Source organism: Hemicordylus capensis, chromosome 1 (genome assembly GCF_027244095.1).
Source record: "Hemicordylus capensis ecotype Gifberg chromosome 1, rHemCap1.1.pri, whole genome shotgun sequence".
In the NCBI taxonomy this organism is placed as follows: domain Eukaryota; kingdom Metazoa; phylum Chordata; class Lepidosauria; order Squamata; family Cordylidae; genus Hemicordylus; species Hemicordylus capensis.
Window position 1 is genome coordinate 396,881,734 of NC_069657.1, and position 24,257 is coordinate 396,905,990.

Here is a 24,257-nt window from a genome sequence, read left to right on the forward strand (position 1 = left end):
TGAGAGGTGGAGGGGGAAGAGCCTTGTATGCTACTTTGAGCTCCTTGGAGGAAGGGCAAGATAAAAATAATCATGGAATGCTTTCTCAAAGACCTCTTTAATGAGTAAATAAAAGCATAAAACAACTTTTATGTTTTTATTTATGCATTAAAGAGGTCTTTGAGAAAGCTTGTGGAGTTTGGAAGTTGTGTATTTCATCATCGTTATACTGTATTAATCTTGGAATTAGCCAACACTGCACAGAGCATCTGTGCGGTACTTTGGGGCCTGCTGTTTCCCCCTCCCTCCTGCCCTGGTCTCTCCTCTCTTCCCCTTCCCTACAGCCCCGTGCTCTCCAGCCCTCCCCCCTCCCACTCCTCCCCCCACACAGAGCCTCACCTGGCAGCGGGCGACCAAAAATGGCCCCACTGCCCACCTGCCTCCCATTTTTTTCTCCCTCCTGTCCGCCTGCTGCCACCGCCTCTTTTCTCTCCCCCGCTCCACCACCGCTTTTCTCTCCCTGCCCGCCTGCCACTGCCACCACTTTTCTCCCCCCCTCCGCCTGCCCGCCACCGCCACTTTTCTCTCTCCTCCCGCTGCTGCTGCTTTTCTCTTCCCCCTCCTCCGCCCGCCACCGCCACCACTTTCTTCCTCCTCTCCTCCTCCCTCCTCATTCAGCCGGGCCTCTCGCCGGAACTCTCTCAGCGTGTCGCGAGAGTTCCACCGCCAAATCCTGGACACGCATGCCACCTAAGAGAATTAATTATACAGATAGATGTTAATGTTGGTTTATTTGATCTCCAGTAGGAAACAAATGCAGAGTGCCTCCTCTGCAGCTTTTAAACTCAGGACCAGTGATTTGTTGGTAAGGGGGAGTAGTTGACAATATTTTTTCCCTGTCTTTCAGGTAACTATAGGCCGTGGAGCTGGTGTCACCTACCAACTGATGTCAAAATCTTGCCCATTGATGATATCTCGGAACCACTGTGTTTTCAAGCAGAATACTGATGGTCAATGGATGGTGACAGATAATAAGGTATAGAACATTAGCTAAGTTCAAAGATGCTGAATGTAGATTCTAGTTTTAAAATATGGTTTGTAAAATGGGAGAACCAGGCTAACTCTCCTCCTCCCGTGCAGTATGAGATGATGCCTTTCAGCATCTTCCTATATTGCTGCTGCCTGATATAGGTGTTTCCCATAGTCTGGGAAACATACCAGCAGGGATTCGAACTGGCAACCTTCTGCTTGTTAGTCAATAATTTCCCTGCTGTGTCACTTAAGGTGGCCTAAGTGAGGATTACCTCCAGAATAATTTTCTTTGATAGGGCACTTGGAATTTATCATCTAGGGAAACTAATTGAGATAAAATATTTGTATCCTGCCTTTCCCCCCAAGAAATTTATGTGGATAGATGGCATAACTCCCACAGCAATCCTGTGGGATTAGTTTATGGCACATAATATCCAGTAATCATTGTGACTGAGTAGGGATTTGAACCAGTTTTCCCTGATTCAAACCCTTCAATCTGTCCATTCTGCCACAGTACCTTTCTCAATATTAATTTGGAAGCTATTGTGTATTGCTGTTTGAGGAGTCATTTTGGGCTTCCATATAAACACATACCCTCTTTGTTAATAGAAAAGTTGACTCAGTTTTTGAGAAGTTGACGAGGAGGCACCAAAGATGAGTGAACTCAGCTAATGATAGGATATTATATACTTCCCAGCATACAGATTTGTTCCTGAAGCAGACTTCTTCCTCTAGCTCTGTGTGTGTGTGTGTGTGTGTGTGTGTGTGTGTGAGAGAGAGAGAGAGAGAGAGAGAGAGAGAGAGAGAGAGAGAGAGAACGAACTTGTTTGCTGAACCTAGTGGATTTAACTCATCTCAGTTGATCATCATCACTGTCCTCTCTGAACTGGCATTCCACATCTGGCATTCCACATCTGAATCCTGTGGGATTAACAAAATGTATTCATCAAGATTGACTTGTTTGCCAAATTCATGCAGAGTTTAGACAAAACATGTCAGTCATTAATTATAACAGTATGGCATGTAACAATGAATTCTTCATCCTAAAAATAAAAGGGGAACTTGGTTCCTGAAAGAAACATTTTTAAAATATATGAACAATTTGTTTAGAACAGGCCTGCTCAATTTAGGCCCCCCAGCTGTTTTTGCACTACCATAATCTCCAGGCACAGTGGCCAATGGCCAGGGATTATGGGAGTTGTAGGCCAACATTTGCAGGAGAGCCGACATTGAGCAGCCCTGGTTTAGAAGCTTGCCTAATTGTAGTGGGAGCACCATGTCTGCTGCTGTTTACAAAGATAAAAGAAATATCTGCAGGGAAATTGTGAGTTCCATTTTCTGTTCTGGAACTTGTGGTTGCACTGGGTGCTTTGGAAGTTTGTTTCCACCCCCCACCCTACCCCCCGTGGGCTTTTAACCACGTTGTAGGTTGCCTAGGTAGTGTGATACCTCTGCATCTAGGACGATTAATTCTCCATGTTTCTTTAATATCATGAAATGTACGAATGGCAAAATTTTAAAAAGAGGAAGATAAAGAACTTTGCCAGCAATTAGACAACTTCAGACACCTGCCACTATTGGTGACTATCTGTTGGCTCATGGTGCAGTCCACAATAGAAGCAACCTAACAGTCAGACAGTCAGTAGCAGAAATGAATTATGGGAAAGTGGTGGCTTTACAAGGCTCCAGAAGTAACCAGGGAACCACAACCTATTCCATCTCCCTACTTCAAATAATATTCCTCTAGTTGAAGGAGGTAAGGTTATTAAATAACACATTAATTAAATCCAAATGTGTTATTAAATCCACATTTACTATTGTTTGGGAATGCCTGGGCAATGTCTGTTGGTTTGTGCTCTTACCTCAGCAATCCAAGTATCATAGAACAGACTTCCTCAGGCACTACAATCTTTTTCAAATTCCTCTCCAGCAGCTTTGGTAGTAAAAACAAATAATTTAGGTATTAATCTTTCAGTTTAACTTTTCTGATAGTTATTAAGTAAGTATAAGTAAAGCCACCTAATGGAGCAGCAGGGAAATGACTTGATTAGCAGGCCAGAGGTTGCCAGTTCAAATCCCCGCTGGTATGTTTCCCAGACTATGGGAAACACCTATATCTGGCAGCAGTGATATAGGAAGATGCTGAAAGGCATCATCTCATACTGCATGGGAGATGGCAATGGTAAACCCCTCCTGTATTCTACCAAAGACAACCACAGGGCTCTGTGGTCGCCAGGAGTCGACACCGACTCGATGGCACACTTTACCTTTAAGTATAAGTAACAAGCTAGCTCTTATAATTTAGCATTCGAACATGCCACTAGTACGGTTGAAGGTGGCAAACCCAGATCTACATGGGTAATGCCATAGGTATAGCACTGTATTTATAAATGAGAGACTGCATGGCTTGGTGCTATTCTGTGGGATTGTCCACATGATAGCACTGCATTTGTGTGAGGTCACTAGCATTGGAGGTGTTCCCATATGGTTCAGGATTTTCAAATGTGATGCCAGTTGTGTGAAGCTGCCTGCTTCGTGTGGAAATGGCTTTTTGGAAAGTATCATACCACTAACTTCCTATTTGAAGTGGACCCCAGTTGGCTTATGGTCCATACCTTAGGGCTGGCCCAAATAGCATCTTTCTGTTTTGGTCCTGTTGCATGCAACTAAGGGTGCAGGAAGTGACTAGGGAGAGAAGAGTGCTATAAAGAAGCTTCCTTAGTGCTGCTACTATTCAGCCCATGTGTGTGGCAAATTACACACTGCTGCTGCTGCTGCTGCTGCTGCTATTGTTTTCATATTTTGACTTGCATGTTGTGGACTGTAATTGGAGTGATGACTGAGATGTGAGCTGAGGTTGGATAACGTTCTAGGCTTCTCTGGGATACTTTGTATGTATGTTCAGACCGTTTACCTGCTGAACAGTTTCACCTAAAGTTATTTTTAGATTTTTGCTGGCCCACAGCTGAAATAACTAAGCTGCTGCCTTGTTGAGATTGTTGAGTAGAAAGTATGCTTTTGTGGCTGATATCTCATGGTCTGCCCTAGTTATCTTTCCATGAGAAACTCCTTTCTGCAGTTTCTAATATAACAAGAATGTCTTCTGGATTCAAAAATGTTGCTTTGCGCCATTGACACTTTGATAACTTTTCCTTTTTTTTTAACTGCAGTCCTGAGCCATGTGTGTTTAATGCTACTGATATCTATTGGGTTCATTGTGCAGGACTTGCAGTCTTTGGTAAACATAGTATTTATAATATTATGTCTTCTTATCTGTGTTATTGAAGCTTCTTTTAAAAATTATTCTAAGTTGTATTTGCAGCCAGTTGGTGGTAATCTTTTATTGCATTTTTTATTGTATTTATCTATTTATCTTTCTGATGTGTGTGTTTAAGTGCTGTCAAGTAGGTGTCGGCTTTTAGCGACCACATAGATAGATTCTCTTCAGGATGATCTGTCTTCAACTTGGCCTTTAAGATCTTTCAGTAGTGCATTCATTGCTTTCATAATTGAGTCCATCCACCTTGCTGCTGGTCATCCTCTTTTTCTCTTTCGTCCAACTTTTCTCAGCATTATGGACTTCTCAAGGGAGCTGGGTCTTTGCATAAAGTGTCCAAAGTTGTAGACTTTCTTAAACTTCCATCTAGGGGTAGTTTACAAAAACATAAAAAATATTAAAAATAAAAACCTTAAAACAATTTAAAACAGTCCAGTTAAAACGCTTGGGTGAAAAAATAAGTCTTAAGAGACTTTTTAAAAAGTTGTTGGAGATTAGGAGGTTCTTATTTCAGCAGGGAGCGCATTCCAGAGTCCCAGGGCAGTAACAGAGAAGGCCCATCCCTGTGTAGCCACCCGATGACAAGCTGGTGGTAACCACAGATGAACCTCCCCAGATAATCTCAATGGGCGGTGGGGCTCACGGTGAAGAAGACGTTGTCTTAAATACCCAGGGCTTAAGCTGTTTAGGGCTTTATAGGTTCTAACCAACACCTTGAATTTTGCCCAGAAACATATTGGTAGCTAGCGTAGGTCTTTTAGTATAGGAGTAATATGGTCTGTCTGAGATGAGCTGGAGATCAAACTGGCTGCCACATTCTGGACTACGTGCAGTTTCTTGACTAAGTACAAATACAGCCCCACATACAGTGCATTGCAGTCAAGTCTGGAGGTTACCAGCATATGTACCACAATTCTGAGGTCATTCATCTCAAGAAACACGCGCAGCTGGCGTATCAGCCAAAGCTGATAGAAAGAGCCTCTGGCCACCACCTCAACCTGGTACACAAGGGAGAGTTTTGGATCCAGAAGCACCCCCAATTCCTTCTGGGGAAATTTGACCCCATCCAGAACTGGCAGATCAAAATAATCTCCCGGGTTCCAACCCTACACAATTAGTACCTCTGTCTTATCTGGATATATAATTTTCAGGACAAATCTCTTACTAACTGTTGGGTATTTGCAATAAAAGATCTGTTCTAGTACCTTCCTTTGTTAATTTTTGTTGGGCTTTATTGTGCTTCTAAAGTAGGGTATAAACATTTTTGCTTACATCTTATCAGTCACTTTGTTTTACTAAATCTGCTCATTTCAGTTGCTTCAGATGTCCTAGAGCTATGAATCAAGTGGGACACTGCCCTTTTAGTTTGGATAAGGTGCCATTTTGTTGCATTCTTTGCTGTTTTTTGTTGGAACGTACATGATATTTTTGCAGAAAAATAAAAATGTCTTATATAGTTCTCCTTTTTCAAAAATTGTTTCCTTTCTCTTCCCCAGAGTCTAAATGGTGTCTGGCTGAATTGTGAACGCATTGATCCATCCAAGGCCTATCTCTTACAAGAAGGTGACTATATCCAGTTAGGAGTGCCTTTAAAACACAGAGAAACAGCAGAGTATGAATATATATTAATAAAGGAAGAATGGAAGAAAGTTAGCCAGTTTTTAGCATTGAAAAATGACCAGCTGACGGAGAAAACAAAGGACATGAGGGCTAAACGTAAAATTAGCTTGGAAGAATCAGAGGCATCTGGAGCAGAAGGACCTTCCAATTCCAGATCCAAAAGAGATAAAGTGTCTTTTGATAATGACTCTTTGGGGAAATCGGAGGGAGGCAGGGCAGAACTGTCCAAGCAGCCAACAGAAAACATGGACATAATGCTTCTCTCTCCAAGACCAAGCAAGAAGGAGAAGAAGAAAAATCATTGTTGTATTGTGCAACCTGAGCATGTGTTACCTCTTGCCTCTGAGGACCAAAAAGCTCCCAAACTGGCTCAGTCTTGGAATGGTTTGGAACAGATAATGAAAACTCTGGCAGATATGACAGAACTAAAAGCCAAGATGCAGGAGAAGCAGACAGCAGTCTTGAATGTGAGGCAAAAGAACAAGAAGTGTGCTCCAAAAGAGATCCAGGTTTTGGAGCAGGAGTTGCAAGACCTGCAGGACCAGTTATGCACTGAGCAGCAGCACCAGCAGCAAAGAGTGGAACAGTTGGAGAAGACCTTCTATGAAGAGATGGAGGTACGCACACTGTGTTTGGTGGGAGTGGGCCTTGGGGAAGTCTGGTGATTGAGTGCTGTACCATTTGAAAAGTGCAAGCAAGATTGACCTCTGTAGTATGGGCATAAACCACCTTGCCTTCATTGCCAACACTGAAGTTTTAGTCCTTCAACTAGTGTCTCTAATAGGCAATTTCCAACAGATTTCAACTGCTTTACTTAACAATGCAGGTCAGATTCATACATGACATAATGTCATTGTGTGAAGTGCACTGGAAGAATTTTTCAGTGTTGGTACATAGATTGATTGCCCATTCGTAGACAGCCTTGCACAAACCCTGAAATAAATTCTTCCAGCACAATTCATACATGATCCATGCACATGTGATGAAGATAACCAGCACCTTGATTTGGATCCGGAACAAATAAATAGCCAGTGTAGAATGGGTGTAATATGATCCCAGTGGGCATCTCCGGATACAATCCCAGCTGCTGCATTTTGCACTAGCTGCAGATTCCGAATATTCTTCAAGGGCAGCCCCATGTAGAACATTAACCAGTAATCCATCTATGACATGACTAGGGTAATAATTCTCTAGTTGAGCTTCATACACAGTGGTGCATGTGCTCTTTTCTGTATGGTGGTTATAGTTAGATATGAAGCACATGGTGCACAATACAGTCAATACCTGTCTTGTTCTGTTGCAGAACTTGTACCGTAAGAAACAAACAGGACAGTTTAAAACCATTGCTGATTGATGGATTGGCAAGGAGAAAATAATTATTTCCAGTAGCCAATCTACTTCTTCGCCTTGTGTAGTGTAACGAACTGGCAGATGGCCAGTTCAGTGCAAGGGGGATGGTTACCTTTAAGGATTGGGGAGGGTGCTTTTACACACACCCCCGTCACGTTTCCCCTGCCACCGCTGCCTTTAAAATAGGTGGTGCGGGGTGGCAGTGTACCTCCTTGCTGCCCCCATGCGTGTCGGTCACTTCTGGTTTGACGCTGACCAGAGTGGCAAGGAGGTACGCTGCTGCCCTGTGCCAACGATTTTAAACAAAGTGCCAGCATGAGAAACACGGCGGTGTGTGTGTGAAAGCACCCTCCCCAATCCTTAAAAGTTATCCCCCCGTGGGCCCCCCCGCCAGACCTTCGAACTGGTTTGGCAGTCCGCAAGAGGACCTTCGAACCAGTTTGTGCAGATCCCTAGTGTGGTGCTTGTAGACCACATTGATTAGAGAGGCATATGAGATGGATTTATCATGCATCTATGTGGGAAGTAGGTGAGATAGGACAAATAGTTATAGTGGAGGTGTGGTCCTTAAAGCATTTGATGTCTTTCATGTGGCTGAATTTACTAGCTTGTGACATTTGTCTTGGTGTGTGATTAAAGTGCACCAGGAAATTGTAAAATGAAGTTCTTTTACTTCTGGGGCAGCAGGTTTATCACAAATGATGAAATAATGGATGCAGAAGTTATTCCCTCATTAATACATTGTGGCTGGGGCTGATGGGAATTGTAGTTCAACATCATCTGGAGGGCTGCATTGGTCCAGCCCTGTACCCAATTCCTTTCTATTTGTACGGTCACTGAAGTGGGGATTGGTTCATCTTTGTTTTCTCCCATTCTTTGACCTGTCCTGCACAGTGTTCTCTTTAATTTTTCTCTCTAACCCCTTAGTTAGAGGGGTTAGAACACTAACCCAGTGTTCTCTCTCACCCCTGCTTACTTGGCAAAGAGGCACCTTTTAACGTGGTGATTCTCTTTATTTAGCAGGGGGAGAGTAACTGGCTCTATCCACCCCCAGCACAGCATCTCTCCAGTGGCTGTTGCTGGTGTCTCTCTTATATTTCTTTTAGATTGTGAGCCCTTTTGGGGACATGGATCCATCTTATTTGTTTATTATTTATCTGTTTAAACCACCCTGAGCCATTTTTGGAAGGGCGGTATAGAAATCGAATAAATAATAATAATTTGTTTCACCTGTGTGTGGAATGAATTTTGTTTTGGGCGGCAATATCAAGGCAGTGGGTGTGCACGTATATTCAGAGTGGGACTTTCCTGATTCAACCTGAGTGGGATCTAAAATTAACTGAGCGGACATTAAAAAATCTGTGAGCGGATGCACGTGCACACACCTTAGAGGGAACACTGGTCCTGTATTTCTCCACTCCAGTATGGAGAGGCTGTCTATAAAAAGAGTGCATCATCTCACTGCTCTTCTTGGGAGGACAGAAATGGTTTGCTTGCAAAACTGTCTGCCCTGTCTCTTTCAAAATTCCCATTGGTAAACTACTTCTATCAGCAATTCATTGAACTTCGAAATTCTTAGTTCAAAGAGAACTTTGCCAGCAATTAGACAACTGAAGACACCTGCTGGTATTGGTGGCTCTCTATTAGCTCATGTTACAGTCCATAATGGAAGCAATCTAACAGTTAGCCCGTCATTAGCAGAAGTGAATTGTGGAGAAGTGGTGGTTTTGCAAGGGGTTAGAAGCAGCCGCTGAGCACACCCTGCTCTATTTACTACTGCGGCTCTCCAAAAAGTATTACTCCAGCCCAAGTCAGTAAAGTAGCTAATAAATCCACATATACTATGGATTGGGAATGCCTGAGCAGTGTTTGCTGAACTAGTGTCTCTTTGCTCAGCAAACCAAATATCAGACAACAGGCTTACTCAGGTGCTAGGATCTCTTTCAAATCTCCCTTTTGGAGAAACTTGGAGAGCCATTGCCAGTTGAAGTTAGCTGGGCTAGCTGGGCCAGTGGTCTGACTGCTATAAGGGCAGTCAGTATTATTCAGATAAACGCTTAGGAGAAAATAGCGTGTGCCTTCTCTTAGCTTATCCTTTCCTTGGTTTCTTTTTCCATCCGACATGTTGCTATTTTTAGTTCTATACTTACTTGCTGTACTCAACTACAGTTATTTTTCTTCTTCTTCAGGGAACAAAGGAGGAAGAAGGAGAAGTGAGAGTGAAGGAACAACTGGCTGAGGTTCTGATGCAGGTAACTTAGTACAATGCTAAGTTATACTCAGGGTTTCTACCATTGAAGGAGACTCAGATGCTGCTCCTCACTGGCAGATTACAAGAAGCTTCATCCTGCATCTCTGTCTCTTGCAATGCGGCAGGTTGTAGTTGCCTTGGTCCATCTGACAGAGTGCACCAACCAAAGTACCAAGCCGATGCTATAAGATCATTAGCACAGACAGAAATATTGATGAAGTAAAGAACTCAGAAAAGAGAGCAGTGGAGAAGAGAGTTAGCAAGCTGTAAAGAGGTCTTGTTTAAGTTGTTCCGTTAGTTGACCTGGTCTCATCATCTTGTAGCATAGTGCTGTTCTGTTGCTAGTGCTGTTGCTATTCTCTTTCCTCTTGGCACATGCTTAGAACATGTTAGTCAAGCCATTGTCTCTTATGTGTTTCAATAGGATACTTAAAGAGTTCATAATTTCTTCGAGCTTCTAGTGTGCTCTGTACCATTGCAAACTGACTTCTTTACAAAACTAGTGCAGTGAAGCAGTTGATGTAACTAAGCAGCATGCTGTGCACTTGTGCAATGCAGGGTCAGTTCAGACATATTTCTCGTTTACATGAGGCATCCTTGCTGACTCTGAAAGTGCGAGTGTGTAAACTTAATGTGTGAGCATGGCTATGGATGGTTGCGACTTCCATAACCAAACGGAGTGGTCATGGAAGTTGGGAGTCAGGGAATTGCTACTGGCTAATAACGGTGATCATTGCCCAGTGATACTTGTACATCTAAGTACATCGGTGGGGATGACAGGAGCAATTTGCATGGATAAGAAATATGTCTAAACATCTCAGGTGACAGGCCTGGAAAAAGAGCCCAGTCTGAGAACAGAGAGTTCTTGCCAGTGGAAGTTACCCGGGCTAGATGGTCTGACTCTGTATGCAGCTACTGTAAATGTTCCTATGAATTATAGGTCCTATATCAGACTCGCAATTGAAATATCAGGCCAGAGTAAGCCCAAAGCAAAAGCAACTGAGTAAACATGTTGCTGAGATTAAAGAATGAGCTGCTGGAGTGCTACTTTTCATAGAACAGTTCTTTTCAGGGAGATTTGGGGGACACCCTTTCTAAACTTTTGGGATACACTGCGGAGTGAAGATGTGCTCAGCATTGATCATCCAGATCCTACAATCCTATTAGTTGCCTCTGGCAAATGTTCCAGCCATTGTGGTGGTGTCAAGTTATGCTTGTTTTTACTCAAAAAGTAAGTTGGAGATGCTGATTTGTGCTTAGGAGTTCCTCTGATCATCTTAGTCTACAGAAGATCTATTCTCATTCAAATTGCTTCAGCTAGCTTGCACATACCTTTTGACTATACTTCCAGCAACTTTGGTTGTAAGGGATACCTGATCTATGTGCACAGCTGAAACCAGATATAGGTCAAATCCAGGATGATGTTATCAAGCTAATGTTAGGATCTTTAGGGTGCAAGTTATTGCTAAAACTAGAGATGTGCACGGTCCGGACCAGTCCGGACCGGCACCGAAGGGGGACCCTTTCTTTTAGGGCGGGAGGGCTTTCTTACCCCTCCCGCCTCTTCACCCCCTCCAGCGCCCGTATTTAACTGAATAACGGGGCACTGGAAACCAGCCGCCGCCCCCCCTGAGCAGATTCACATACAAAGGTGCCCATGCCCCTGCCGCCGTCGCCTGCCCGCCCGCCAGCCAGCCAGCCCTCCCTCCCTCCCAGCTGCCCGCCCGCCCGCCCGAGTCCTTACCCAAAGCTGCAGGAGAAAACGAGAGGAGCTCCCGGACAGAGCTCCTCTCGTTAGAAAGGCCTGCTGCAGAATGAAGGTGCTTTGCGCGCACGCGCATGCGCGCGCCGCAAAGAACGCCGGAGGCCCGGTCTACCCGCCGGGAAAAGGCCGGGTGGACCGGGCCTCCGGCGATCGGAGGCCCGGTCTACCTGGCCTTTTCCCGGCGGGTAGACCGGGCCTCCGGCGTTCTTTGCGGCGCGCGCATGCGCGTGCGCGCAAAGCACCTTCATTCTGCAGCAGGCCTTTCTAACTAGAGGAGCTCTGTCCGGGAGCTCCTCTCGTTTTCTCCTGCAGCTTTGGGTAAGGACTTGGGCGGGCGGGCGGGCAGCTGGGAGGGAGGGAGGGAGGGCTGGCTGGCTGGCGGGCGGGCAACGGCGGCAGGGGCATGGGCACTTTTGTATGTGAATCTGCTCAGGGGGGGCGGCAGCGGGGGCGGCTGGTTTCCAGCGCCCCGTTATTCAGTTAAATACGGGCGCTGGAGGGGGTGAAGAGGCGGGAGGGGTAAGAAAGCCCTCCCGCCCTTAAAGTTATACCCCCCACCCGAACCCGGACCAGCAAGGGCCGAACCGGTCCGGCAGTTCGGCCATTCCTTAGAATGGCCGCCGGACCGGTTCGGACTCACCCCTAGCTAAAACCAGGATAAAGCAGGTAGCGCTTAGAGGCCCAAAGCATTTGCGGAGCATCTTTCCCAACCAATAGCAGTCATTGCCTTCTGCTCCAAAGATAATTTGGTGACAGATTTCTCCCAAGCACCCCATATTGGTTTAAAAGCTGTGATCTGCCTGTACATTCATCTGATCTAATGCATTTTAGTGTCTGAATATTTAAGGAGTTCATTTAGGTAGAGGGTTGCATTTATGCAGTGAGTTGACACATCTTGGGGAGTGTAAAGCTGAATGTGTCTTGATTATGTTGGTTGGTTAATTAGAATTTCTGTTTGACTTCTAATTTCTCAGCATCGTGCTCTGATGGAGGAACTGAGCCGTAGCAAGAAGGATTTTGAAGAAATCATAAAAGCCAAGGATAGGGAGTTGAAAGAGACCAAGGTATTGAACAGAAGAAAGATAACACCAGTGGAAGAAGTTGGTAGTTCAGACCTTGCCAGAAGGCAGCCCATTTGCCTGAAATAACTGCTATTTAGCATCTTGAAGAAATCCCTTGCTTTCTCTCCAGAAGTGGAGGGCAAACTACCTCCTCACTTTCCTTTTTTCTAATCTGGGGTGAGCTGAAGGCTGGGGATAGATCTGTGCTCTCTCTCTCTCTCTTTCTGTGTGTGTGTGTGTGTGTGTGTTCATGTTCTCATGTTGTTTGCAACTGCTTTGTAAAATCCCACTCTGCTTTTTAGAAAGTATGTTTCCCAATCCCTAGTCCAATACTTTCTCATTCCTCAGTGGTTGTTGGCCTTGTGTTTTCTTGGCTATAGGAGGAGAAGGAGAGGGCAAGAGCACAAAAGGAGGAGGCTTTGAGCCAGATGAATGACGTCCTGGAGAATGAGCTGCAGTGTACAATCTGCTCTGAACACTTCATTGAGGTAAACTAACCAAAGTTATTTTGTCTGAAAGGGAAAATGTACCAGAAATATCATTATAGCATTACAGATATTTTGATCGCTCTCCTCTCCCTGCTTTTCTGTGCATTGAATCAATTTTAAATTTCTTCAAGCCTGTTTTGTTCATGGGGTTTCTATGGCTGTAGGTTGTAGATGTTTAATTGGACTGTTGTTTGGGCACAAAAGTATGAAAGGCAAATATCTTTACATAAGTATTTTCTTCTGAAACATTCAGACATGGGGTTATTGTTTGATAATTATTACATAAAATAGAACTGCCACTGGAAAATGGGGCTTTAAAGTATTGCCTGCCATGTCTGTGATTCAGTGCTGGAGAAGCTCATTGTCCTTATGTGGGGACAGGGCCTCTGTTCTGCAGTAATGGAAGAAAGGGTTAAATCTCTGGGAAGGAGAGCCAGTCAGTTTACGCTTATGCAGTTAAGGCATGTATGTATGTGAGGCATGTGCAGTTGTTCATCTTTGTGAAGATCTTGCTTAGCCCTTTAGAAGAAACAGGTGAAAAATAGCATAGTTTTGAGTTTAGGCTTAGCAGGACCTAGATCTCAGCTCTTTTGTTCATGACTTGTCTGCCCAGTCTCTGTGTCTTGGCTTCGGCCTCCTACACCCGGTTATCTTCTCGGATATACCTCCCCATCTCTCCTTCTGTCTGCATCTCTCTCTCTCCTGGTCCCAGTTCACAATCAGTGTAATTTAAACCAAGACTTGTCTCCTGAGTGCTTCTGGCTTGCTGAGGGCAGTGTTTGCTCTTACTTCTAGAAAGGAAAAGTTCACAAAAGAAAATCAGTACCACCACTCCTGCTTTGCCCACCCTACCTAGATGAGGGGGAGGTGGGGCAGGGTAGAGAGAGACTATGAGAGTCCAGACAGTCTGGCACATCCTTCAGAGTGGTACAAGTCTGTTCCCAACTTCCTCCTTAAATGGATAGGGAAAAAGAAGATGATTTCAGAACAGAGCTTGTCTTTTATTTGTGTTTAATGATAATTTAAAAACTCCGTTTCTTTCCCAGGGTTAGCCATCTCTAGAACTCCTAGGGCATGCCACTACACCTCTTCTAATAACATTTAATCTAAAACGTCAATACAGGTACAAAGACATAGAAAGAACACACTCCCTCCATGCAAAGCTAGCAAAATCCATCATACTGTATAAAAGTAACCATTTATAATAGCCATACAAATAACTAACCTTAAGCCTTGTCTACTTTAATTCTTTCCCACAGCATTCATTCTTTCCAAAAATAAACTTCCACCCTCACCCTTTTCTGTGATGAATGGAAAAGCACTCGGATATTAGTCCTTCATCCTTGTTTTTGCAGGCTGTCACTCTAAACTGTGCGCACAGCTTCTGCTCTTATTGCATCAAGGAATGGATGAAGCGCAAGTTGGAGTGTCCAATCTGTAGAGGGGCAATATTTTCGAAGACAAGGTCACTGGTTCTGGACAACTGTATTGATAGGATGGTGGAAAACCTGGATGATGAGACGAAGCACCGTCGCCTGTCCCTCATCAAAGAACGAAAAGGTGAGAGGTGGGTCCTGCGTTCTTAGGCATTTAAGCTTTCCTTGACATGTGCTTATCATAGTAAGTCATTAGAAATTTATTAATAGGAAAGTGAAGTTAGGCTTTATATTTCTGCTTACAGTGAGGACTTTTAAAACATTTCTACTACAGCTTTTCAGGTCAGCATTTCAGCAACAAGACTGCTGTTCTGTAAAATGTTTTTATCAAGACTGGATTATTCTACAAATCTTGCAAGCAATTGTAAGGTGGATTTGGCTAACTAATTCAGTACTTCCTTCATGTCATGCTAGCATTTATCAATGCATTACAGTGTTATCTGCTGCAACAGCCTAGATTTTATCAAAATACAGAAATTCGTTCTTTGCATGACTCCACTTCTCTGCTTATTTTAAGTTTATATATCACTTTTCAAATACTTTCCTCTACAAGGTGCTTTATAGTGACATGCTTATGACAGCACATGCTGTAGATGTATCTCTGATTTTTACTTCTCCTGAACTGAACAGGCAAATTTCTGTTGAACATGTGCACTCTCCCTGTTTGCGTCCTCTTAACAGCTTTGAACCCAAAATGAGATAAGGAAACTGCAAAATTGCAAAATGGAATATGATACATTTGCATGTAGGGCTGGGAGAAGGGTTCGGTAGCCCCAGGGGCCACTTTCGATAAGTGGTTTGGATCAGGAAAGTTGACAAGCTGTATGGGACAGCTGCTATATGTACATGGGCTAAACCCTATAACTTACTAGATAGAACAGGTTTGGCCAGCTTAAATAGACTGTTTTATTCCATACTGGTGTTGTAACATTCACTGCCCCCTTCAGTATGATGTCGGCTTGCCTGATGAGGCTTGGACACTTGATAGGACAGGAGTGAATACTTCGCCAAACTGTTCCAGCTTAGTTAGATCAAAATGTGTGAGGGAAATTGTTGACACCTAGTGGTAGCAAATATATCCAGTGTTTAGCATTTCTGAGTATTTGCTTAACCTACACTAGATGCATGAAGGTATTATAGTGTACAGTTTGTTTTTTAAAGGAGGTACATCTAAATCCTCTTGGGATTGATTCAACAGAAGCCCTTAATTAGGAGACCATAGATCAAATAGCACCTTACGGACCTGGGTGAAAGATCACATTATGTAGCCACTGGCTGACATTCTGACCTAATGCAGTGCTTAGGCATCTAGGGGCTGTGGGGCCGTGACAGGAGCCCTCACAAAACTCTATCGCCCTGTGCAAGTGCAGTTGCAGAAGAGCCTTTATGCTCTGGAGCATTCCCTGCATGCAGGAATTCTAGGAAGACATGCAGTGACATCTGGGAACCGTAGTTCCTCCCAGAGCTCCCCCCCATCTACAGTTTGCAGTTGTCTTCATGCTTCCTCCCAGCATTTCCTTCACTTCCTCCTGGTCAGCATCCTCAGGTTCTGGTGAAAAGCCCCCCCCCCGCCCCCAGGTGTGAAAACAGAAGGTCCTCAACAGGGAAGGGCTGCAGGGGGAGATCACGCCCCCAGGGAGCACTTGGGTGGGGCATTGCTACAGATTCATCAGAATCAGAAGTTCCAATGCACAGGGTTATTCAATACCACTTAATCAGTGCTTCCTGATAGGACACCCCCTGGGTGTAAATGTACAAAACTCACTAGGGAACTTGCTTGATACTGAGAGAGTACACCTGTATGGAATAATCTCTCCTCTGGTGGTAGGAGTCAAGGGCATAGAAATTATTCACACTTTACTTTTGACTCTTAAGGATTGAGGCCCATCTTCTATGTTTACTGCAGAGAAATCTAGTTACTTAAAGATGCTTGTGCCACTCACAGTTGATGGTGCCATGCACACATTTTGCCCTTTTAAAACTCCAGTACTTGTGTGAACTTGTACAGGCTTAGAGAGTAAAGTGTAAATTGACAGACACCCATTCTACTTTCAGTTAAGATCCCTTAGTCAGTTGGACTGGGAAGCAAAGGAATTCAGTTTGGAGGCAGCCAGCATCTGACTCCAGCTGCAATTTCCTAATTGCCAGATTTGCCCTTTGCAAAACACATTTTATTTTTGACCCACTAGGGTGCTATTTAGATTCTACAGTTTCAATTCATAATTCTGAATTTTAGCTGAAAGATAGTAAGGGGAAGTATCACAATATCAGAGCAGAGTTTAGTAAGGACATGTGCACATGGGCCACTGGCAGTCAGTGCCCTGGGAGACCCAAGCCGAAATCCCCTGCTCACTTGGTCTGTATTGGCACATCTGGAAGCCTGGCATAAGTTTCTGCTTACTAATCCTTATTCCCTTGTCTATAGAACAGAAATAATAATAATGGCTCTTTGTCACAGGGTTGTTTGAAGATGGGTGGCTTAAAACTGGAAATCACTTTGTGATAAAAGATCTGCTTTTAAAAACTTATCTAGATAAATTATTTGCATGATCTGTCAGCTAATTACTCTATTTGTGTGTATGTTTAATTTCAGGGGAGCAGGTTGCTCCGGAGAGTCCCGCATCAGACAGTGAGAGCAGCAGCCTGATCTCATCTTCAGACAGCGAGAGCAGTAGCGTTACCTCAACACTAGACAGTGAGACCAGTAGCCTTACATCCGTGCACTCCATGTCTATAAGCAGCTATGAAAGTGATGACGATGAGGGGGACTCGGATAGCCACCATGTTATCTGAATCATCTGCCCAGCCTCTTTGCAGCTGGTTGGATTCTGCTCAGGGTGTTTTCTGGGAGAAAAGATTGAACATTTGGAAGAATGAAGAGACTGGAATTTAAATTGTGGCAGGGTCCTTTTTGTTTTTCCTTAAGTGGATGTATGATAGCCTCATTTCTGAAGCATATGATCCAAAATTGTAGGATTGAACACTCATTTTTCACACTGGAGCCATGGTCACTAAACTTTTTGTTCTTGCAGCAATAGTTCAGGGAGATAATGCCCTTCTGAGCTTGAAGAAAATACTTTCCTCTCATCAGCTGAATAACTACTTGAGTGTATTTGGCATCCGTTGTGCAGGGTGGGTGCATCAAGCATACTGGCAGAGTTGGGATTAAGGGCAGATTTTACTTTAGGAAAAAATGTGGCTGACAATTTGGACAGAGGCAAAGATCAAAGTTGCTTTCCTCCTTAAATAACTTCTGCCTGTATAGCTGGAGAAAATCTCAATGTCTGAGGCTGGCCTTTTGCTTTTCCTGGCACAGGGAAGGAGGCAAGAGCAACCCTGTGGCTCAGGCAACATGCCAAATTGCCCTTTTTCTGTGACATCTAATTGACCCACCCCTTGTCCTGATATGTGTCCCCCTCAGTCATTGTCTGCTGCTGGCAGGGGCAGAGAAACACGTGTCATGATGATGTCAGAATACGGGATGAGCCAAACTAGATGCTATGGAGGGGGAGCCACATGAGGCAGCCCCACATTATTTGCACTGTGTAGTTGCACATCCTGGGGCAGCGGTATGCTTGTTTGCAGTGAGTGGGCAGTTAACACATGACTAATTCTCCTGATGGATCCATAAGGGTGTTCAGTCTAGCTGCTCAGCAAGTATGACTTATTTAAAGTACCATTTCTGAGATAAGTTGTCGAGATGACATTTGTCCTACCCGAAGCCACAAAGAGTTATGTAGCATCTTAGTCAGTTTCCTGCAAGCTCTATTTCTAAAATTGAACAAAAATTGTAGTAGTGCTTTATTGGGTGAAAAGCCTTTGGCCGATTGTTGAATAGCTGGAGTGGCAGAATGAAGAAGCTGCATTTCTGGTGGCAGTGATGAACAGTATCAATGTTGCTATTATAATATTGAGTTTGCAGCAACCCAGTCAGGGGATTTCAGCTTCAAATTAGCAAGCAATTGACTAGAAAAGGGAGCCTTCTTTTATCTGTTTAGTATAACCTGAGTTTACTTATTATTTTTATTTATTTAAAAGGCACAAGTGTAAAAGAATGATCTTTTTCCCCTCTGGTGCATTTTCATAAGCTAATGTCTGTTTTTCACACTTCTGGAGAAATAAGTGCATCTATACTACTCACTTGTTCTGTCTGTAAGCCAGCCGAGTCTGGCTGCTGTTGGTCTTCTTTATGTTTTCATGTTAAATTCCAAACTCTCTAATATGAATAACTGGGTATTTTAACATTCTTATTTAACTTTCTCTCTGCTAAGTAGTTGTAAAGTCACCTTAGTAGTTTATTGTCAATAAATTATTACAGGAGTTTCATAAATTCCAGGATTCTGTTTAGGTCGCTCTGTCTTGAAGGTGTCCATAGTACAGGTATTGCAATGGATAAATAGGACGCATGGCCATACAGTACCTGCACTCCAGTTGTAGCATTATGCTCTTCAAGCGGTGATGTCCATAGTTGCCCTTACTCTGGAGCAAGGAGTCTAATTCTGGTGTAAAACTCTTTGCTCTATAGTAAGGAGTCTTTTCTCCAGAGTAAGACACCTTGTTTCTTAGGGAAGTTATGGATGTCACTCCGCATTGCTCAATAGAGAAGTGCTTTTTTAATTTTAGAAACGTTGAAAAGTGATTTTTCTTTTAAAGCCAAGTAGTGCATGATCACTTATAGGGAGGTTTCTCAAACAATTCCCCACCTCCCCCCTGCCATGAGCGCTGACTTCTGCAGTTGCCAAATAGTGGGAATTACTTGGAACAAGAATATGCCTGAAGGGGTTAAATGAGACACAGGCCATTTGTGTCAACAATTGCTAGCTGGGCCCTTTATGAACAATGTTGGACCTTGTTCCACTTTGTTCCTTCTATCTGACAACTGCGAAAGCTGTTTGTGAGGGGGGGGGGCTACTTTTCTGAATGTTTTCTATGTGACTGTTCTGTATATGAATGCTTCCTTCACATGGGAAAGCCACATGTGGATTGTGCAGTGACAAGTAGAGGTGTTTGTTTCACTATGCGTCCATTGCAGTGAAGTTGCTGTTGCTTAATATGTGCACATTGTGCACACACTGTAAAACACCATCATTTTCCACATGTGACAGTATACATCTTCGTTTTTGCGTAGAGCTGATTTTTTTTAAAAAATCATAATTGTGAAGCAGCTCTCAGAATCAAAGAGGGGTCAAATATCTACCCTGGGAAAGAAACATTTAGTTATCAGTTGATGGAAGGATCTCCTTGCCACTCACCTTATCAAATGGGTTGTGTTCTTGCAGTGATCTTAATGTGGCCAGCCATTTAAAAGCATTAAGTGCTTTTCTGGTGTAAACCTTATTACTTAAAGTAATTGGGTTACATTGATGGGAGAGCATGGAAGACTGGGCTTCTCATGCTTGTGGGTGTTTTTTTGTTTTTTTTTTAAAAATAGTGAGTTTGTAGTGCATGCATTTGTTCAGGAGTGCTTGCACATGTTATATCAACTATTCACAAACAACCTGGCTTTTTCTTCAGAAAAGATGAGAGTACTTTTCCAGAGTTCAAAGATTAGGATTATTTCATCAGTTACATGTGTATGTTGTACATCTCCTTTTTGTTGTTTGCTTGTTCTTTTTCTCAAATATATACTGCCTTTTTCTAGTTTCTGGCTTTTCTAGTTTCCTCCTTTTCATTAAGGGAAAGAAACATTTTGATTTTTTTAATAGTTCCTTTTCTTGATCACCTACAGGAAAGCAGTCAGCAGAGAGTTAACAACTCCTCCCATGGAAGGCGGAGCCAACAAAGGACCTTTCAACCCTCACAATGTTCTGACTCTGCCTTCAATCAAAGAGCAAGCTGTATCTTCCTTTGCCAATTTGAGGGAGATATAGTCTTCCAACCTCCCAATCAGTGCTGAGCTCACTGGTTCCTTCTCTAACCAAGCCATCTGTGGGGAGAAGGAGCCAAATAGGGCTGAGAGCTCTCTTTTCATAGAAGTGTCTTAAAATAATCTGGGAGGAAGGGAGGTGACCTATCCAAAGGACCCTCCTTGCCCCTACACCTTGCAGATGGTTGTTCAAGTCACTGTTTTTCTGTTACATTGGTTAAGGCAATTTGGATCCTTCATTTAGTAGGTTCTGCCCCTTTTGCTACCAGGGTATTACCCAAGAATACTCAGCAGGTCTCCCCCACCCCCCACCATTGCCCAGTCTGCTCCCATAGTTCTTGAGTTATTTTTTAATGAGTGGAATGAATGATCCAGCTATGCCTAGATCACCTTTCAAACTGACCAAAACACTCTATATGCTTCTAAAAAACAAACAAACCTCCCTATATGGTTTTGGTGTTATAAGGATATTTTAACTGATGCCCCTAGTGGTCACATTTGCTTCCAAGTCAGTGTTGCCCAAGGAAGGTGGGAGATGCCAGGAACAGAAAGGATGATGTAGCATTTGTCTTTTGTCCCTTAGGGTAGCCACTACCGTCTTGGCAAGAGCCTTTGTACTGTGGACCTGGGCCTTTTTTCCCTAGGTTCCAAACTTCCTAGGAAGGAATTAACAAGTGGATGAGAACAAACTGCCTACAGTTTGAGACTGCCTACAGTTTTCTGCCAGGACTATGGCCCCTGGGGTTGTAGTGTGCAGTTGTGGTTATAGTGCTGGGATGATGATCAACAATCCAAGGCCAAATTAATCAATTACTCCCTTCTGTGAGGGTGAACTGTTTTCCTAAGCCTTTCTTTGGTCCTGATGGAAACTAGAGATAAAGAGAACCCTGCTGTGCAGAGTGTCAGAAAAGAAATAAAAGTAAAATAGTGAAGCAAACTCCCCAAACCAACAGCCAGTTAAAGTCTCCAGAAAAACTGGCATTTGAAGGAAATTATGCAGAGAATGTAAAAACAGCAACACTTATTTAAATTGCGATAAAGCTGAAAGATTTCAGTAAGCACAATTTCTTCACGAGGCAGGTGAAGAAGCAGGACAAGTATTTATTATCTTTCAGTTGGATGGAAATGCAGAGCAGAGAAAAATTCAAATATTAATAAATTTGAAGTATACCATACACCTAGAAGATATGTTGTGTGTGAAAATGTAAATATACATAATGTATTAAAGAATGTAGTGTGTGTGTGCTATAAAAGCAGTCTACATATGAAGATGCCTTCTGTTGGGTCAATCCATTGGTTCATCTATCTCCATATGGTAGCTTTTTGTGGTGTCAGATCAAGGACTTTTCCATCACTTCTCTGAGATCTTTCTAAAATTTGCAAATTTATACTAAAGAAAAGATGCTGGGGATTTAACCTGGGACCTCTACATGCAAGAATATGTGCTTTATTACTGGGCTATAGCCCTTCTCTGGGCTTATAGTTTGAGTCAAATTAGTGGGAGATTCTGATTTTAACCCTGGAACATACAATATATGAAAGCTGCAAGAAGTGGCTATAAACCAGATAAAAACAAATGTAATTTTTTTGCTACATAACAAATTCTAAAGAATAACCCACCTCATTGCAGAAAGATGTCACAGCTGTGGTAAATGCCTCCTTTAAGTGTAGCATCAGCCATAAATATACATTCTTGTTCATATGTCTTTAAAATGCATAAAATACGGCAATTTTTCATGTTTTCTGAAATGTGTAAAACGAAGAGCATTTGAAGGGGGAAGTATATGTAACAAACACATGAAAACCTCTATACTTTCTTCAGTGATACAGTGAGTTCTTCAGCTGTGGAGGATGAATAGTGTGTGGATCTTATAAATGTTCACATAACTTCATATTAAAACTGACACTGTGAGGTAGGGATGTGCATGGAAGCAGTGACCGCTGGTTCAAAGGTGGGGGAATTACCTTTTAAAGAGCAGGGAGGATGCTCTTAAAACCCCCGTTTCCCCTGCCAGTGCTGTGCTTATAGACAGTCCTGCAGGGTGGCAGCGTACTTCCTTGCCGCCCTGGTGCACCTAGGACCAGAAATGCCAGGTGCACGTGGGTGACGTGCACATGTGCACTGGGCACTTCTGGTCTGACATGCACCGGGGCGGCAAGGAGGCACTCTGCCACCCTGCAGGACAGTCTATAAGCACAGCTCAGGTGGTGGAAATGGGGTGGGGGATGGGGAGGAGAGCATCCTCCCTGCTCCTTAAAGGTAATCTCCCCACCTTCGAACCCGTTAGTAGGTCCGTAAAAGGGTCTCTGAACTGGTTTGTGCACATCCCTGCTGTGAGGCACAAGCTCATTGTTTTTGAAAATTTACAAAATGTTTCAAGACATTCATGTGACAATGATTCACAGCTATTAAAGTTACTTGAGTTGTTTCACTTACAAGTCAGGATGTGGTTAAGCAACAGATCCTGGCAAGATGTGCAAAGGACACTATGTATGAATAAAGAAGACTGTTGCATCAGTGCAGCTTTTGACAGAGTTCCTAGGTGAACTGACCTGCCTAAAGCATTTTAACATGTACTGAATGTTATTTCAATAGGTGCCTAGTATTACATGGAAAAGGTTAAAGTCTGATTCCTTCTGTGTTTTCCATTCTCTCCCTCCCTAACCTTTACCCACTGGTCATATTGCCTCATACACTCTTCTAACTTGAATTATCCTCATCAGGGGCATAGCTAGGCGAGAGGGGGCCCGTGTTCACCCCTTCCTCTGGTGGCCCCGGGGTGAGGGAGATAATGAAGAAGATAGGGAGGGATAGAGCTGGGCAGCCCGGGTTCTTTGAACCCATCTGCTCAGTTATAGCTACACCCCTGATCCTCATAATATTCTGCTTGCATGGATGATTTTCTACTCTGCAAAGCTGAATTGCCCTGAACCTTTTTGAAATAAGGTGACCCAATCTGCCCATGCGCTGGAGCTATGATCGTATTTTCAATTCAGGATTCGCTCTTGCCCATCCTCAGTTCTGCATCAGCTACTTGGGGATGATAATACTGTCTTAGTTTGCAAAAATCACTGTAGGAATGACAGCAGCTTGCTCTAAGCCATGTTTATTTAGAAGTCCCACAGCTGCTTAAGTGCAGCTAGAGAGCATGTTTTAGATTGCAACTCCACTGAAACAATATTTATTTATTTTAATTAATTAATTAATTAATTAATTAATTAATTAATTACATTTTATATCCCGCTCTTCCTCCAAAGAACCCAGAGCGGTGTAGTACATAAGTTTCTCCTCACAAGAACCCTGTGAAGTAGGTTAGGCTGAGAGAGAAGTGACTGGCCCAGAGTCACCCAGCAAGTATCATGGCTGAATGGGAATTTGAACTCGGGTCTCCCCAGTCCTAGTCCAGCACTCTAACCACTATAATAATAATAATAATAACAACAACTCGATTTCTATACCGCCCTTCCAAAAATGGCTATGTCGCTATGTAGGCGACGTGCTTCTCATATTTGTTGAGCGGTAGGAATACTATTGTAACAACACGCTTAATTGTTTTTTAAAAGAGGAGATGAAGATTTGTGATGTTTTGTAAGAATACGAAGCATTTCTGTTTTATCTACAAGCAGGAGGGGGGATGAGACTGTGTTCAACGTTATATACGAACCAAGCGTATTCGCTTTCCCTATTCATATAGCTCGATCGTTTCTACCTTATTCAGCTCAGCCCCATTTCCAGACCCCATCCTCTAGGGGGCGCAGAGACTAGTAAGGCCCGTGCCGCTCTATGCTACCGCCCGCTCAGTGGCTATGTGGCGTCACTAGTGCGCGCCGGGCGCGACGAAAGGGCCCGCCCCGGAGTGGAGCTGCGGGTGCGGGAAACGAAACTGAACTGTGGCGGATGGAGGAGTAGGGAGATTTCGGTGCGCCTTCTTCGCTCAAGCCTAGGCACATTTCTGGCTGGTTTCAGGCCCTGCTTTTTCCTTCTTTCTGGTCCGGTCTGGGGCAGAGTCCCTCCCCCCGTTCCCTGTGAGTGCAGCACTAGGGGCCCCCGGAGGGGGGGTCCGGGGGGCGAGAGCGCGAGTGTGCCTTGGTCCCCTTCCTTCCTCCCCCCCCCCATTGGACCTCATAAGAA

At 43.6% G+C, this 24,257-nt stretch overlaps 2 protein-coding genes and 1 long non-coding RNA gene across 10 annotated transcripts in view; 2 read left to right on the top strand and 1 right to left on the bottom strand.

Annotated features, from left to right (window-relative positions):
* RNF8 (ring finger protein 8) overlaps nt 1-21,394 on the top strand; it is a 30,787-nt gene extending 9,393 nt beyond the window's left edge. For 2 of the 6 annotated variants that reach the window (XM_053304789.1, XM_053304763.1), the window contains exons 2-8: nt 887-1,015; nt 5,785-6,525; nt 9,448-9,510; nt 12,249-12,338; nt 12,716-12,823; nt 14,179-14,383; nt 16,853-19,902. In XM_053304789.1, coding sequence (XP_053160764.1) covers nt 926-1,015; nt 5,785-6,525; nt 9,448-9,510; nt 12,249-12,338; nt 12,716-12,823; nt 14,179-14,383; nt 16,853-17,052 — 1,497 coding nt within the window. In that variant the 5' untranslated portion in view covers nt 887-925 and the 3' untranslated portion in view covers nt 17,053-19,902. Of the gene's footprint in view, nt 1-886; nt 1,016-5,784; nt 6,526-9,447; nt 9,511-12,248; nt 12,339-12,715; nt 12,824-14,082; nt 14,391-16,852; nt 19,903-19,987 lie in introns of those variants that run through there. The other 4 variants (XR_008318464.1, XM_053304773.1, XM_053304779.1 and 1 more) reach the window with 4 other exon arrangements.
* Nucleotides 765-23,919, bottom strand: LOC128349005 (uncharacterized). The gene is made up of 5 exons (XR_008318485.1): nt 23,836-23,919; nt 21,746-21,868; nt 13,676-13,775; nt 2,874-2,944; nt 765-1,932 (listed from the first exon to the last, which is right to left on the bottom strand). It is a non-coding gene; the product is annotated as an uncharacterized LOC128349005 (long non-coding RNA).
* The window catches only part of CMTR1 (cap methyltransferase 1), a 67,397-nt gene continuing 67,041 nt past the window's right edge, over nt 23,902-24,257 (top strand). Inside the window, exon 1 of one of the 3 annotated variants that reach the window (XM_053304744.1) lies at nt 23,902-24,045. The gene's annotated coding sequence lies outside the window, so the exon portion shown is untranslated. Of the gene's footprint in view, nt 24,152-24,257 lie in introns of all 3 variants that reach the window. The other 2 variants (XM_053304753.1, XM_053304738.1) reach the window with 2 other exon arrangements.